The sequence below is a fragment of the Rhinopithecus roxellana genome, chromosome 14 (assembly GCF_007565055.1).
Source record: "Rhinopithecus roxellana isolate Shanxi Qingling chromosome 14, ASM756505v1, whole genome shotgun sequence".
NCBI classification, from domain to species: Eukaryota; Metazoa; Chordata; class Mammalia; order Primates; family Cercopithecidae; genus Rhinopithecus; species Rhinopithecus roxellana.
In genome coordinates, this window is record NC_044562.1 from 31193419 (window position 1) to 31209096 (window position 15678).

At 54.4% G+C, this 15678-nt stretch overlaps 2 protein-coding genes across 5 annotated transcripts; one reads left to right on the forward strand and one right to left on the reverse strand.

The window, feature by feature from the left end:
* Positions 1-7872: 7872 nt before the first annotated feature.
* LOC115893153 lies at positions 7873-9134 on the forward strand. The gene is made up of 2 exons (XM_030916082.1): positions 7873-7958; positions 8110-9134. The coding sequence occupies exons 1-2, from the start codon at positions 7945-7947 to the stop codon at positions 9101-9103; spliced, it is 1008 nt and encodes a 335-aa protein (XP_030771942.1). The 5' UTR covers positions 7873-7944; the 3' UTR covers positions 9104-9134.
* On the reverse strand, positions 9120-15270 carry CTDSP1 (CTD small phosphatase 1). Of its 4 annotated transcripts, none has more exons than XM_010360230.2 (7): positions 14873-15270; positions 13329-13477; positions 12827-12931; positions 12637-12693; positions 11919-12011; positions 11629-11814; positions 9120-10744 (listed from the first exon to the last, which is right to left on the reverse strand). In XM_010360230.2, the coding sequence occupies exons 1-7, from the start codon at positions 14937-14939 to the stop codon at positions 10616-10618; spliced, it is 786 nt and encodes a 261-aa protein (XP_010358532.1). In that variant the 5' UTR covers positions 14940-15270; the 3' UTR covers positions 9120-10615. The 4 variants fall into 4 exon arrangements, with proteins under 4 accessions (XP_010358532.1, XP_010358533.1, XP_010358530.1 ...); XM_010360231.2 differs by having other exon boundaries at positions 12827-12928; positions 14873-15266; XM_010360228.2 differs by lacking the exon at positions 14873-15270 and having other exon boundaries at positions 13329-14013.
* Positions 15271-15678: the final 408 nt, after the last annotated feature.

Here is a 15678-nt window from a genome sequence, read left to right on the forward strand (position 1 = left end):
AAGTGATTATCCTGCCTCAGCCTCCCAAGTAGCTGGGATTACAGGTGCCCGCCATGATGCCCAGCTAATTTTTGTATTTTTTAATAGAGATGGGGTTTCGCTATGTTGGCCAGGCTGATCTCGAACCCCTGACCTCAGGTGATCCACCTGACTCAGCCTCCCAAAGTGCTGGAATTATAGGTGTGAGCTACCATGCCTGGCCTGTGAGCATGTATTTTTAACTGTCATATGATATATTTTATTTTGCAATTTCTTTTTTTTTTTTTGGAGACAGACTCTTGCTGTGGCGCCCAGCCTGGAGTGCACTGGTGTGATTATGGCTCACTGCAGCCTCGACCTCAATTATCCAGGACTCAATGATCCTCCCACCTCAGAAGTAGCTGGGACCACAGGCACACATCACCACGTCTGGCTAATTTTTGTTATTGTTGTTTGATAGAGATGGAGTTTCCACCATGTTGCCCAGGCTGTTCTCAAACTCCTGGGCCCAAGCAATCCACCGGCGTTGGCGTCCCAAAGTCCTGGGATTACAGGTATAAGCCACTGCACCCAGCAACTTTCTTTTCAGTTGTTTTATAGTAATTCATTAGACAGCACAGTTTATGTAACCAATACCTCATTGTTGGACTTCCAAATTATATCCAATTATTTGATACTACAAAGAATGCTGTGGTAAATATTCCCATTTCCAAATATTTGCCATTAGATTACATCCACTATCTCTTTGGGATAGATTTTAAAAAGTGAGGCCGGGCACGGTGGCTCATGCCTGTAATCGCAGCACTCTGGGAGGCCAAGGCCGGCAGATCATGAGGTCAGGAGATCGAGACCATCCTGGCTAACATGTGAAACCCTGTCTCTACTAAAAATACAAAAAAAAAAAAAAATAGCCGGGTGTGGTGGCGGGTGCCTGTAGTTCCTGCTACTCGGGAGGCTGAAGCAGGAGAATGGCATGAACCCGGGGGGCGGAGGTTGCAGTGAGCCAAGATCACGCCACTGCACTCCAGTCTGGGCAACAGAGCAAGACTCTGTCTCAAAAAAAAAAAAAAAAAAAAAGTGAGATTGTTGAGTCAAAGACGTGAATAGGAAAACTGCCTTCCAGAAAAGCTGCATGAATGGATAGTCCCACCTGCAATACATAAGTGGCTGAGTCTCCATCTCTCCCCAGTGCTCTGTTACAGTATCGACGAAGCTCTCTATCAGTTTGATTGACAAAAAAGAAAACAGTCATTGTGTTGATTTATGTTTTTTTGATTATCAGTGAGAGACCATTTTAAAATATATTTATTAGCTATATCTCCCCTCATTAGTTTTTAATTAATTTGTTGGTATTGTTTATATAGTTAATGTCTTAAGACTGGTAATTTGCCTACTATTTATGTGATACTTGTCTCTAGTTTCTTGTTTGCCTTTTAATTTAGCCAGAAGAATCGTTTGGTGAACATGTTCTTAAAAATTGTTTCCAATGTCTTTGTTATGATAAATGTCAAACATATAGAAAAGTGAAAATAATATTACATGGACTCAAGCATTAACATTTATCATATTTTATTTATTTATTTTTTAAGACTGTATCTCACAGGCTGGAGTGCAGTGGTGTGATCTTGGCTCACTGCAGCCTCCGCCTCCCAGGTTCAAGCGATTTTCGTACCTCAGCCTCCACAATAGCTGAGATTACAGTCATGCACCACCATGCCCAGCTAGTTTTTGTATTTTCAGTAGAGACAGGGTTTCATCATGTTGGCCAGGCTGGTCTAGAACTCCTCACCTCAAGTGATCCATCCACCTTGGCCTCCCAAAGTGCTGGGATTACAGGTGTGAGCCACTGCGCCCAGCCCATGTGCCCAGCCCATGCATTTCTTTTTATTGTTATATCTCTTCAATGTTTTTCTTTTGTCTACAGTATTTTTATTTTTTTAAATTTTATTTATTTATTTATTTATTGAGACGGAGTCTCACTCTGTCGCCAGGCTGGAGTGCAGTGATGTGGTATCGGTTCACTACAACCTCTGCCGCCCAGGTTCAAGCAATTCTCCTGCTTCAGCCTCCCTAGTAGCTGGGACTACAGGCACGCGCCATCACGCCCAGCTCATTTTTGTATTTTTAGCAGAGACAGTTTCACCATGTCGGCCAGGATGGTCTCGAACTCCTGACCTCAGGTGATCTGCCCGTCTCGGCCTCCCAAAGTGCTGGGATTACAGGCTTGAGCCACCGCGCCCGGCCTTTTTACTTACCACTTTCTACTTCTTTTATAGTAACTCATTTTAAAATAACTTTTCCTTCATCTTACAGTGAAGTATTAATTACTTTTTATTTTTGTTTTTCAGACAAGGTTTCACTCTGTTGTCCAAGCTGGAGTGCAGTGGTGCAATCAGGGCTCACTACAGCCTCAACCTCCTGGGTTCAAGGAATCCTCCCACCTCAGCCTCCAGAATAGCTGGGACCATAGGCTCTCACCACTACCTCCGGCTAATTTTTTTGTACTTTTTGTAGAGATGGGGTTTTGCCATGTTGCCCAGGCTGGAATGGAACTCCTGGGCTCAAGCAATCTGCCCACCTGGGCCTCCCAAAGTGCTGGGATTACAGGCAGGAGCCACGGCACCCGGCTTACTTTTTATGTCTATTACCCCTCCCTCCCTCCCCGCCGACCCCAGTGATTTACTCCCTGCTACACCCAAGAACCTGGTGCATAGTAGGCATGCAATGAATATTTAAGGGAAAGAAATGGAAATGGAACTTATGATTCCTTTCTTTCTTTCTTTCTTTCTTTCTTTCTTTCTTTCTTTCTTTCTTTCTTTCTTTCTTTCTTTCTTTCTTTCTTTCTTTCTTTCTTTCTTTCTTTCTTTCTTTCTCTCTCTCTCTCTCTCTCTCTCTCTCTCCTTCCTTCCTTCCTTCCTTCCTTCCTTCCTTCCTTCCTTCCTTCCTTCCTTCCTTCCTTCCTTCCTTCCTTCTTTCTTTCTTTCTTTCTTTCGGGACAAAGTCTTACTCTGTCACTCAGGCTGGAGTGCAGTGGCGTGATGTCAGGTCACTGCAACTTCCGCCTCCCGGGTTCAAGTGGTTCTCTTGCCTCAATTCCTAAGTAGCTGGGATTACAGACATGTGCCACAATGCCCAGCTAATGTTTGTATTTTTAGTAGAGATGGGGTTTCACCATGTTGGCCAGGCTGGTCTCAAACTCCCAACCTCAAGTGATCGGCCCACCTCGGCCTCCCAAAGTGCTGGGATTACAGGGTTGAGCCACTGTGCCTGGTGGAATTTATTATTTCTATCTTTGTTATTATATTTAGGAAGCTAAGTGAGTGTGTTTTAAATTTGAACTATTTTTATTATTTATTTATTTATTTTAAGACAGAGTCTCGCTCTGTTGCCCAGTATGGAGTGCAGTGGCATGATCTTGGCTCTGCTCTGTCTCCCAGGTTCAAGCCATTCTTCTTGCGATCCACCTGCCTCGGCCTCCCAAAGTGCTGGAATTACAGGTGGGAGCCACCATGCCCAGCCTATTTTTATTTTTAAAATTGAATAAGGTGGAGCACGGTGGCTCATGTCTGTAATCCCAGCACTTTGGGAGGCCAAGGCAGGCAGGTCACCTGAGGTCGGGAGTTTGAGACCAGCCTGGCCAACATAGTGAAACCCCGCCTGCACTAAAAATACAAAAAGTTAGCTGGGCTTGGTGTTAGGTGCCTGTAATCCCAGTACTCTGGAGGCTGAGGCAGGAGAATCACTTGAACACAGGACGCAGAAGTTGTAGTGAGCCAAGATCACACCACTACACTCCAGCCTGGGCAACAAGAGTGAAACTGTCTCAAAATAAATAAATAAATAAATAAATAAATAAATAAATAAATAAATAAATAAATAAATAAAATTTAATAAATGTACCTGGTAAAATAATTCAAATTACAAACAGAAATGTAATAAAATGTGTCTCTTATACATTAGATGAATCTCATTCCCCCAGCCTCACTCCCCAGGATTAGCCACAATTATCTTCTCAGAGTAAGTGAAAGTATATATTCATATTTGTGTCTATTTTTATATATTGCCTTCATAGGAATACACCATCATTGTTATGAATCTTGCCTTGTTTCATTTAACAGTATCTCTTGGGGCCAGGTGCGGTGGCTCACGCCTGTAATCCCAGCACTTTGGGAGGCTGAGATGGGTGGATCACAAGGTCAGGAGATCGAGACCATCCTGGCTAACACAGTGAAACCCCGTCTCTACTAAAAATACAAAAAATTAGCCAGATGCGGTGGCGGGAGCCTGTAGTCCCAGCTACACGGGAGGCTGAGGCAGGAGAATGGCGTGAACCTGGGAGGCAGAGCTTGCAGTGAGCTGAGATTGCGCCACTGCACTCCAGCCTGGGTGAAAAAGTGAGACTCTGTCTCAAAAACAAAACAAAACAAAACAAAACAAAACAAAACAAAAAAAAACAGTATCTCTTGGAGATCATTCTATATCAGCTTGTATAGTTCCTCCTCACAGTTTTCATGACTACATGGTATTCAATAATAAAATGTATTTAACCAGTCCTTTATTGGTGGACACTTAGATTATTTTAAGTGTTTTGCTGTTACAAATGATACAATGGGCTGAGCACAGTGGCTCAAGACTAATCACCACACTTTAGGAGGCTGAGGTGGGTGGATCACTTGAGCCCAGGAGTTCGAGACCAGCCTGGGCAACATAGTGAGACCCAGTCTCATTTTATTTTGTTCTGTTCTATTCTGTTCTGTTCTGTTTTGTGACAGTGTTTCACTCTTGTTGCCCAGGCTGGAGTGCAATGGCAAGATCTTGGCTCACTGCAACCTCCGCCACCCGGTTTCAAGCAATTCTCCTGCCTCAGCCTCCCGAAGTAGCTGGGATTACAGGTATGTGCCACCACGCTCGGCTAATTTTTTTTTTTTTTTTTTTTTTTTTTTTTTTTTTTTTGAGGTGGAGTCTCGCTCTGTCGCCCGGACTGGAGTGCAGTGGCCAGATCTCAGCTCACTGCAAACTCCGCCTCCCGGGTTTACGCCATTCTCCTACCTCAGCCTCCCGAGTAGCTGGGACTACAGGCGCCCGCCACCTCGCCCGGCTAGTTTTTGTATTTTTAGTAGAGACGGGGTTTCACCGTGTTAGCCAGGATGGTCTCGATCTCCTGACCTCGTGATCCGCCCGTCTCGGCCTCCCAAAGTGCTGGGATTACAGGCTTGAGCCACCGCGCCCGGCCTTTTTTTTTTTTTTTTTTTTTTTTTTTTGTATTTAGGAGAGATAGGGTTTCACCATGTTAGTCAGACTGGTCTTGAACTCCTGACTTCAGGTGTCCACCTGCCTCAGCCTCCGAAAGTGCTGGGATTACAGGCATGCGCCACTGCGCCTGTACCTATTTTTTTAAAATAACACAAATTTTTAAAAATGACACAATGGGCCAGGCACAGTAGCGCATGCCTGTAATCCCAGCATGTTGGGAGGCCGAGGCAGGCGGATTACGAGGTCAGGAAATCGAGACCATCCTGGTTAACATGGTGAAACCCCATCTCTACTAAAAATACAAAAAATAAGCCGGGCGCAGTGGTGGGCACCTGTAGTCCCAGCTACTCGGGAAGCTGAGGCAGGAGAATGGCGTGAACCTGGGAGGTGGAGCTTGCAGTGAGCCGAGATGGTGCCATTGCACTCCAGCCTGGGTGACAGAGTGAGACTCCATCCAAAAGAAAAAAGAAAAGTTGTCCGCATTTTTAAAAATATTTTTGGGCCAGGCATGGTGGCTCACGCCTGTGATCCCAGCACTTTGGGTGGCCAAGGCGGGCGGATCACAAGGTCAGGAGATCAAGACCATCCTGTGAATGGTGAAACCCTGTCTCTACTAAAAATTACAATTAGCAGGGCATGGTGGCAGGTGCCTGTAGTCCCAGATACTCAGGAGGCTGAGGCGGGAGAATGGCGTGAACCCGGGAGGCAGAGCTTGCAGTGAGCTGAGATCAAGCCACTGCACTGCAGCCTGGGCGACAGAGTATGACTCTGTCTCAAAAAAAAAAAAAAAAAAAATTTGGCCACGTGAGGTGGCTCACACCCATTATCCCAGTGCTTTGGGAGGCCAAGGCGGGTGGATCACAAGGTCAGGTTTGACTTTGAGACCAGCCTGGCCAACATGGTGAAACCCTGTCTCTACCAAAAATACAAAAAATTAGCCAGGTGTGATGGTGGACACCCGTAGTCCCAGCTACTCAGGAGGCTGAGGCAGGGGAATCGCTTGAACCCACGTGGTGGAGGTTGCAGTGAACAGAGGTCACTGCTCTCCAGTCTGGGCGACAGAACTGAGACTCTGTCTCAGAAGAAAAAAAAACATGTGTGTGTGTGTGTGTGTGTGTGTGTGTGTGTGTGTGTGTGTGTGTGTATATATATGGATATTCTCAAATCACTGTCCAAGGAGATTGCACCCGTTTACAGGCCTGTTTCCCTACATCCTCTGGAGTGATTGTGTGTGTGTATGTGTTTGTGTGTTACAAGCAAACAGGGAATCTCTGCCCCACACCTGGCTCTAGTAGAGACATTTTCACATCTGACATCTCCAAAGCCAGAAGATGTCACCTTCCTCCATCTCCTCCACTCCTGCCTCCAGGGCCAGCTAGCCACCTCTTTCTGCCAAGTTATCTCCTATGTCACATCCATCTCTCCTTCCTTTCCTCTTTTTTTTTTTTTTTTTTTTTTTGAGACAGTCTTGCTCTGTCACCCAGGCTGGAGTACAGTGATGTGATCTCGGCTCACTGCAAGCTCTGCCTCCCAGGTTCAAGTGATTCTCCTGCCTCAGCCTCCTGAGTAGCTGGGATTACACGCGCCTGTCACCATGCCCGGCTAATTTTTTTTTTTTTTTTTTTTGTATTTTTAGTAGAGATGGGGTTTCGCCATTTTGCCCAGGCTGGTTTTGAACTCCTGAGCTCAGGCAATCTGCCCGCCTTGGCCTCCCAAAGTGTTGGGATTACAGGTGTGAGCCACCGCACCTGGCCCCTTCCTTTCCTCTTCATTCTGCCTCAGTTCAGGTCTTAATCCTCTATCTTTGGGACCATGCCTGTGGTCTCCCAATAGTGTCTTGTATCCTTGTACGCCTAATTTAGCTTCTAACGTGCAGCTGCCAGGTTTCAGCACAGCTCACTCCTGCTCAGGGCTCCTCAAAGGCACCCTCTGCCTGCAAGAAAAAGGCTACTCCCAGCCAGGTGCGGTGGCTCACACCTGCAATCCCAGGACTTTCAGAGGCTGAGGTGGGAGGATCGCTTGAGCCTAGAAGTTGCAGACCAGCATGGACAAGATAGTAAGAACCCATCTCTACAAAATAATAATAAAAATTAGCCAGGCTTGGTGGTGCATGCCTGTAGTCCCAGATACTCCCACAGGCTGAAGTGGGAGGATGGCTTGAGCTCAGGAGGTCGAGGCTGCAGTGAGCCACGATCATGCCTTCGCACACCAGCCTGGGAGATAGAGATCTTGTCCCCCACCCCCAAAAAAGGCCACTCCCATGGTCTGGCCATAGATCTGCATAATCTACCCACTCCTGCATTCTGCGGCCTCATTTTCTCATTTCCAAACTCCTCTGAGCCTCGCTCCTGCAGGGAGTGTTTTCCAATCCTGCAGGGCTGCCCAAATAGGGCTAGGTGTCCTCTGTCCTCACTCGCCTTCCACGGTTCTCCCGTGCTGCATTTGCAGAATTGCAGTGATCATCTGTTCACGTTTCTTTCTCTCCACCCTACGGTGTGAGTTCCCTGAGAGCAGAGGCATAGCCTGGTCCTGGCACGGTGCCTGGCACACAGTACGCACTTGATACATGCGATTGACTTGAACTTCATGTGGTTAGAGGGTGTGTAGGTAGGTGGTGGTGGTGGGGAAGCCTCACTGTGGTCTCAAAATCTGGAGCTCCTTTGCGTGTTTATCTGGCCTCTGCGATGCAAATCTGGGAGGATCAGTGTTTGCATGGAGAGCAGGAAGTAAGAGCAGGACCGGAGGATGAGGGCAGAGACCGGAGGGGACTGGGTATTTATCTAGCCAAGGGCTCTTGTGATCCAGCCCAGGCCAAAACTGAGACTAGGGTAACTGCAGGTTTCTTCAGGTAAGTGCTTCTTGAATCTTTTCTACCAGAGAAAAGCAGTGGAAGGAGGACAAAGGACGGTTTCACACAGCGCTGACTGCCCCTCACACAGACTTGGGGATCGATCAGCGTCTGGGGCACCAAGAGGCAGTCTGGGGGCTGGATTCACGAGGTAAGGTGTTGAGCAGACGGGATAGGGAGGTGGAGCAGGGGCGCAGGCACCAACACTTGAGAGAGGCACTTCCCCCTTCTTCCCTGGGTGTGTGCAGTGGGGGCTCCAGAAACGCCCCACCCCCGGGAAAGGGGCGAGTGAGGATGGCCCCATCTTTCCAGCCCCCGGCGAGCTCCAGCGTCCGCGAGGACAGGGAGGCCTCTAGCGGCCGGCGTGGGAAGCAGGCAAAGGCCGGCTGCGGAGGGCGGGAGGGCATTTCCTACCCCGGCCTGGGGCCGCGCGCTTTCGCAAAGGAAGTGCCTTCCGGACGCAGGGCGGGGCGGGAAGTGGGGCGGCGACGCGTCCAATGGCAGCTCAGAGGCCGCAAGGGGGCGGGGCGGGCCGAGCCCCGGCGCCGGCCCCACCCAGGCTGCCCCGCAGAGCCAGGCGCCGGAGTCCGCCGCACCCAGGCCAACAAGTTCTGCCGCTGGAGCCTCCACCCCGAGCCTCGCCCCGCTCCCCGCCTCTGCCTTCGGGGCCGCACAAGCCCCGCCCCTGCCGCTCCAGGGCAGAGGCCGCGCCCCCTTCCCTGCCGCATTCCAGGGCTGCCCCTCCCCAGGCCTTCGAATTTTGCTTTCCAGCTAGCAGTATCCCGTTGTGTGTCCAGGCATTTAATTAGTCCTGCCAAAAGGGTACATCTCCATTTTGCAGACCACATCCCCGAGGCGGGGAGAGGTAGAACAACACAGCCTGGAGGCTCAAATTTGTGCTCTGACGCTGCCCATTCCCACCTTAAGTGTCGAGGGACGGGCAGCCCCTCCAGGTGTGCTGAAGTGGGGGTCCCACGGCAGGTGCAAGGCCCACACCCCACTTGCTTAAGTACCCCGCAATAACCACAGAAACAAGATGGGGGTCTGGCTTTCTCTTTAGTTCTCATTACACTGGGGCTCTGTCAAAGAGAAGGCACTTAAATGGGAGGGCCACCTGATGCAGGCCAACCATATTCGCTCCCCCACCCGCTCTGGGGGAAGGGGGCACAACGACATCGCCATTTGACACCCCCCTTGGCACTGGTATGTGGGTCCCCTTAACCGTTAGACCCCGGGGAGAGCCCAAGGCCTTGACCTCTGGAATCGCCATGTTAGGAGGAGGGGCTTCAGAAACAAGAGTCGGAAGGCAGGATATCCTGGGAGCTGCCCCCAGCCAGCAGGGGGCTCTAGGGGATGGGTTGGCACAGGGGAGGGGGACAGCTTGGTCGGGCTCCCTGGAGATCCCAAACCCCACAAAAAGTCCCACCTCCTACAGATCCCGCAAAGGCACCGGTGAAGTCAAGTGGGCGAGGAGGCACTGATGAGCTGGCGTAGAGACCACCCCACACACATTTAGCTGGTGTGCCTAGCAAAATGCTGGGCACAGAAGGTGCTCAAGACATGCTTTGAATGAACGAACGGAGCAAAGGGATGTGAGGGACAGAGGACAGGGCCTGGGGCCCCTTGGCCCAGCTTGTTCCATTCAGAAAATAGTTTAAAAAATGTAAAAATCCTTTCCCTCCCTCCCCCCAACGTCTGGGCCCAGGAAAGGGGCAAGGGAGGGGTGTCTCTACCCTGACCCCACTCTCCTTCCCCTAAAAATCTATATACACATGTACATATTTATATGGCACCACAAGGGGGGTCTTGCCTATGCCCCCACACTTAAGAGCTGGGGGAGCCAAGCCCCAGGGCTGGTTAAGGCAAAAGTCTGAGGTCGTTGCTTGGATGATGCAGGGAGCAGCCCTCAGCTGTTGGCCCTGGAGAAGCTGTACTGTGGGGCCTGAAGGACAGACTCCTGCTGCCTTCCCCAGTGGTAACAGACCTTCTCCCCTCCCTCCAAGGCAGAGGCAGAGGTTGGTAGGGGCCCTCTCAGTCCCAAGAGAGGAGGTGGGGCAGGGGGAGGGGCTGGTTCTCCCCTCCCAGCCTAGAGCTGTGCCCCTGGAAAAGCTGGGCGGGGAAGAGGGGGCTCTATGCAAGGCACTTGATGTTCACCGTTCCCAGACTGGGGGTCCAAGGCAGGAACCCTGCCCCCAGGAAGCAGAACCGGAAGGGGCCAAGGGGCCCGATTTGGCAGCAGAGAAACATGGCAGCATGGACAGAGACAGAAGGGAGCAGCAGGCAGGGCCCCTCAGGTCCCCTGAGAATGGGGGAGGAGGTTCAAAGGCACTGACACGGGGCCTGGGGCTCACAGTCCTCAGTGTAGCCTGCTGCCCCTACACCGCCTGGTGGGGCTGGTGGGGGAGACACCCGCTTCCCCATGGCACTGAGTGTGGCGGTGGCCCGTGGGTTTTCCTAACAAAGGCCTGGGCAGTCTTCCTGGGAGGAGGTGTGGGTGTCATTGGTCAGGGGCAGGTCCTGGCCCCATCACCCTCACTAGCTCCCTGGCCGTGGCTGCCTGAGCACTGAGTACACGTCGTCCACGCGGCTGAGTTGCTCGAAGAAGGGGAGGAGGTCGTGGAGCTCTGTGTCACTCATGTTGTCAAACCACGAGGCCACCGGTACCTGGGGAAGTGGGGTGTAGGAAGGTGAGGGGGGCAGGTGGTCCTGAGTGCAGAATTTCCAGGCCAGCCCTATGTAGCTGCTACTCAGATCATGCGGTTTCTGAAAACCCCTCACCCATAGTGTTCCAACTTTTTTGACAGCAACCCCCAGAAAAACACATTTATAAACGTAAACAATGCAAAAGCTTCACGATTCTTAACCTTATTTGTGCAAAGCACTCGGATACTTTTTTTTTTTTTTTTTGAGGCAGGGTCTTGCTGTTACCCAGGCTGGAGTTCAGTGGTGCAATCTTGGCTCACCACAGCCTCTGCCTCCAGGGCTCAAGTGATACTCCTACCTCAGCCTTCTGCATAGCTGGGACTCCAGGCATGCACCACCATGCCTGGCTAGTTTTTGTATTTTTTGTAGACATAAGGTTTCACCATGTTGCCGAGGCTGGTCTTGAACTGCTGGGCTCAACTACCTGCTCACCTCAGCTTCCCAAAGTGCTGGGATTACAGGCATGAGCCACTGCACCCGACGGGATATTTTCTATTCGATTTCATTTTATTAAAATTCCTGATCAGGACCCACTAAATTAATTATGTAAGCCATCAGTAGGTCACAACTGGCAGCTGGAAAAGTTGAAACTTTCCAAACTCGGCTGCCCTTTGGGGGCCCCTATGCATGGCAGACGCTCTGCTGTGTGTGAGGGGAAAGGACCACATGGCTGCAGGGCAGGTGGACGAGGGTAGTGGGCAGCAGGCACAGGCAACTGAATGCAGGAAGGACTGGGAGGGCACCCACCCCCCAAATGGGAATCCGGGAGGCCAAGGTGGCCTGAATGGACTGACCCCTTCCTGGGCCTCAGCTCCTGTCCCAGTCCCAGTCCAGCCCGCACTCACGGCATTGTCCGGATGGAAGACATAGGAGGCGGGCGAGTTGTCCAGGATGAGCACCCGCCGCAGGTCTCGGCCCAACCGGCTCAGGTCCTTCACATAATTCCCCCGGTGGAAGACGCAGGACTCTCGAAACAGCCGGGCCCGGAAGGCCCCCCATTTGTCCAGCAGGTCAGCTACTGGGTCTGCATACTGGGAGCAAGAGGTGGGTCATCCTGGGGCCCGCAGGTTCACTGGGCTGCATGTGGGAGGTGGGTGGGAGAGTACGGTTGCCCCAAGACCCCTGTGGGGCTCACCTTGGCGAGGCTGGCGGTGAATAGCACACATTCAAAGAGCTCGCCCATTCGCTGCAGGAACTCATCCACATGAGGCCGCTTCAACACGTAGACCTGGGGGGCGGGCCAGTGAGGGGGCTGCGGGCCAGTGGGGCAGTGTGGGGGTGGCCAAGGGCTGGGAGGGCATGGGCCAGGGAGGCAGAGGCACACAGGAAGGAGGCTGGGCCTGCAGGCTCCACTTGGCCAGCTACCCTGACCACTGCTGGGGAAACTGCCACCCCCCCCCCCCAAAAAAATGATCAAAACTTCCACTCCACTGGCCAGTCCTACCTCATGAGGTCACTAATTCCCAGTCCCTTCCCCTGCCTCAGCCTAGTGTAGGAGTCCAGGGGCAGCCCCCTCACCCCAAGGCTGCAGGGCACCGGTCCCCGAGCCAAGTAATGGAGAACAGGCTGGACAGCACACAACCTATCCTGAATTACTTGAACTGGGTCCCGGGCAGGGTGGGGCGAGGGGGCACAGCATGGGGGAGCCTAGAGGAGGAGCCCACTCTGCAGGCCTGGAGTCAGCACAAGCCCCTGAGGTTCTGTGTGACTTTGGGGCAAGTCTCACGCCCTCTCTGGGTCTCTGACATTCCACATGTATGCAATTCCCATCCGAGGCGCTCTGGATTGGTAGGAAGAACCTAGGGTCTGGGAGGCAGATGCCAAGCCCACCACTGCCTCTTCCTGGCCCTCACCTGGTGGACCACCCCATCAATCTCCACAGGGATGATGAAGTCCGCGTTGTTCACTGGCTGTGGGGGGAAAAGAGCTGCTGGAGTTAAGAGGAGGAGTTCCAGGCCGTGGGGCCCAGCACACACCTCCCTCCCAGGCCAGGGTGGGGGACCCCTCCAAGACCCAGGCTGAGGACCGTTGAGCAGGGCCCACCTTGAAGGAGCTGTGCACCAGGGTCTCGTCCAGGTCGATGACCACGCAGATCTTGTCCGAGTCCTGGGCCTTGGCCTCAGGGAGCAGGTATTGGACTGGGGTCTGCTATAGGGAAGGCGAGGCTGGCTGGGGTGCCTCTCTCCAGGCCCCATCCTTCCTCCCATGTAGGCTTCTCCTCCTAGCCCTCTCCAGAGGAACCCCGGGCCCAGGGGACAGATACTTCCCCCTTCCCAGCTTTGCCCCTGCCAGCTCTGGGGCTTGGGTAGGCCTCCGGGTTCTCTGAGACCTCTCTGAAAACCAAGGTAGAAAAAGCTTCCACTTATGAGGGAGAATTCAGTTTCCCCACAGCCGGCAGGGCCTGGCAGGGGAGGCTGCCACCCATCTGCTCTTCACCTTGCAGGTCTGCAAGTCCGTCCTGAAAAGCTCAGTTAGGAGCCCCTTCCCCTAAAGCCCTGAATACTTAGTCCAGGTGCTCCCGCGGCCCCACCTGGCCCCCACGCACCTTGGGGATGGCGCCATTCTCCTCCACAAGCAGGGGCGCCCGGCTGTGGGCGGGCAGGACCTCCCCATCATCCCGGCAGACACAGCAGAAGAGTGAGTGGAGGATGCCCCGGCTTCGGGGCTTCTGGGAAGCTGCTGACTTCTGGTCACCTGAGGTAGGGAGGCCCAAGTTGGGGGCTCGGTGCACACTGGCCTGCAGAATCCTGCATGTGTGCCCAGGCATGAACCCCTGAGCCGGGAGGATCTTGCCGTGGCCCCTTCATCGAGGGAGACACATGAAGGCGGATCCTGACTTTCTCTGAAATGCCCCTGTCAAGGCCCCACAATCTGCTCCAAGGCTCCTGCAGCTCCCTGACAAATAGAGACCTATCAGATATTAAGGCGCCCACATAGGGAGTGCGTGGCCTGGAGAAGGGGGTCCTGGGGTGCTCTCTCCCTGCCTCTCACAGCCTCCATGACTGCTGATGATCAGCCCCACTGGGGTGCCTCCTGACCCCACCTTACCTGAGCACCCCTGCCCAGGACAGCCAGGGCCTGGGACCCAGGGCAGTCCGCCCCTGCCCTCCCTCCATCCTCTCCACCCCCATGGGTACAAAGTCCTCACTATGGCTGGACCCAGAGGCAGGGGTGCAGTCCTGCGGCCTAGAGCCAATGTCCAGTGGCCATCTGTTTGCCCCGCCCCGCCCAAATCTCCGACCTGGAGCCCAGGAGCGGCGGCCTGATTGACAGACACCCCTCCCACCCCATCCCCCTTCGGCCCCCGCAACTAGCCTTTCCATCTTGCCCTCAGCTCCAGGGCAGCCAGGCCCAGGCGAGGGTGGGCAGACCTGGGGGCAGCGTCCAGGTCCTGAGGTCCACACGGGGAAGAGGACGGGCAGACCCCCACCCCGGCCCAGCCACGCGCGAGGGGGGCGCAGCAGCTAGGCTTCGCGGGGTGGTGCGTGCCCACTAGGCGCACGACTCTCCCCGCGGGCGCCAGGCAACTCTTGGAAGTGCTGACCGTCCTCTGTGCCTCCGAGGGGCAAGGCGCCTCCACGCGTGACGCGAAGTTTGTGGGAACGTGGCTGTGTGTTGGCGGGAGATCCCTCCAAGCCTCCCTAGCCCGCTGTCACCTCGGCGCCCCCTCCCAAGACCCTACAGGACCGCAACCAAGGGAGGGGGGTGGGGCGGAGTCTCAGCGGGTGGCCCTTAGGCACCCTCTTTAGCTCCCCCATCTCCCAGCCCCATTGGCGCCAATGGGGGGGGGGCGACCATGCACCACGCAATGCCAGCCAGGAAGCCCCCGAAGGAGTTCCTTCTCTACTCCTGCCTCAGTTTCCTCACCTCGAGCGGACGGGAGCGCCCCAAAGGCGCCAGGCCCCGCCCCGCGTCTCTGAGCCTCCTTTGAGTTCAAACTCTCTCCCCGCTACCTCTCGGGCTGGGAGCTTCGGGCACGGCTGAGGCGGCCGCCCGGGGCGGCGGCGGCGGTTCCTCTGGGGAAGATCGCGGCCACTCCTCTCCTCCCACGGCGCCCCGGCTTCGGCCCCCTCCCCGCAGCCCCGGTACCTTTGCCCCGCAGCGGGCCCCGAGCCTCCTCCTTGCTGATCTGAGTAATGACGGCCGAGCTGTCCATGGGGCCGGGCGCGCTCCGCTCCGGCCGGACTCTGGCCCGGGCGCCCGGCCTCCCCCCCGGCTGGGGCCGGAATCGGGGCGCGGGGGGGAGGGGAGGGGTGGGAGGGAGGGATCCCCGCGAGCTTCGGAGGGGAGGGGAGCCAGGTTCTAGGGGGGAGGGGGAGGGAGGGGGCGCGGAGGAAACTTTGTTACAACATGGAGTTTCCTCCCCGCGAGGCGGATGCAAACATGGAACCCAGGCGCCGTTTCAAGGCTCCCCCTTAAAAGGGCAACGGCTTCGGCGTGACCTGGACTCGGCTGCGGCTTTCGCCACTTCTGGGACCGACGCGGCTAGGCGGACTGGGAGGCGGGCCGGGCCGGGTTCCTGCCGCGCTCCAGGGGGCGTCGCCTCCCTTCCTGCCGCCCGCCGGCGGGTCTGAGCCTCTGCGGCTGCGTGGCAGGCTCGGCACCCGGCTCACCGTTCCAGGCCGCCGAGCGCCCTGGGCCAAGGCCCGCCCGCGCGGAGCGCCCACGCCGGGGAGTGCCCGAGTGCGGCGCGGCTCCACCTCTGCGTTTTCTGAGGACCCGGGACTAGAGGCTTCTTGGTTTCCTTTCTGAGGACTTGGGGATAGCGCCACCTCATCTGTAAAATGGGTCTTCTCTCCTGTCTGGTGGTCGCAGAGGTCACTTCGCAAGGACGTCATGAGCCAGCGAAAGCTCTGCTGGCTTGAAACAGCTGTGCAAACCTCAGAATCACGGTC

Bases quoted from the DNA above. Each gene is read 5' to 3' on its own strand.
- CTDSP1 (XM_010360228.2), bottom strand. From the start codon at position 13,550: ATGCCTGGGCACACATGCAGGATTCTGCAGGCCAGTGTGCACCGAGCC. The intron at 12,932-13,328 runs GTGCGTGGGGGC...CCTTCCCTATAG, and splicing joins AGAATGGCGCCATCCCCAAG to CAGACCCCAGTCCAATACCT. The intron at 12,694-12,826 runs GTGGGCCCTGCT...TTCCCCCCACAG, and splicing joins TGGTGCACAGCTCCTTCAAG to CCAGTGAACAACGCGGACTT.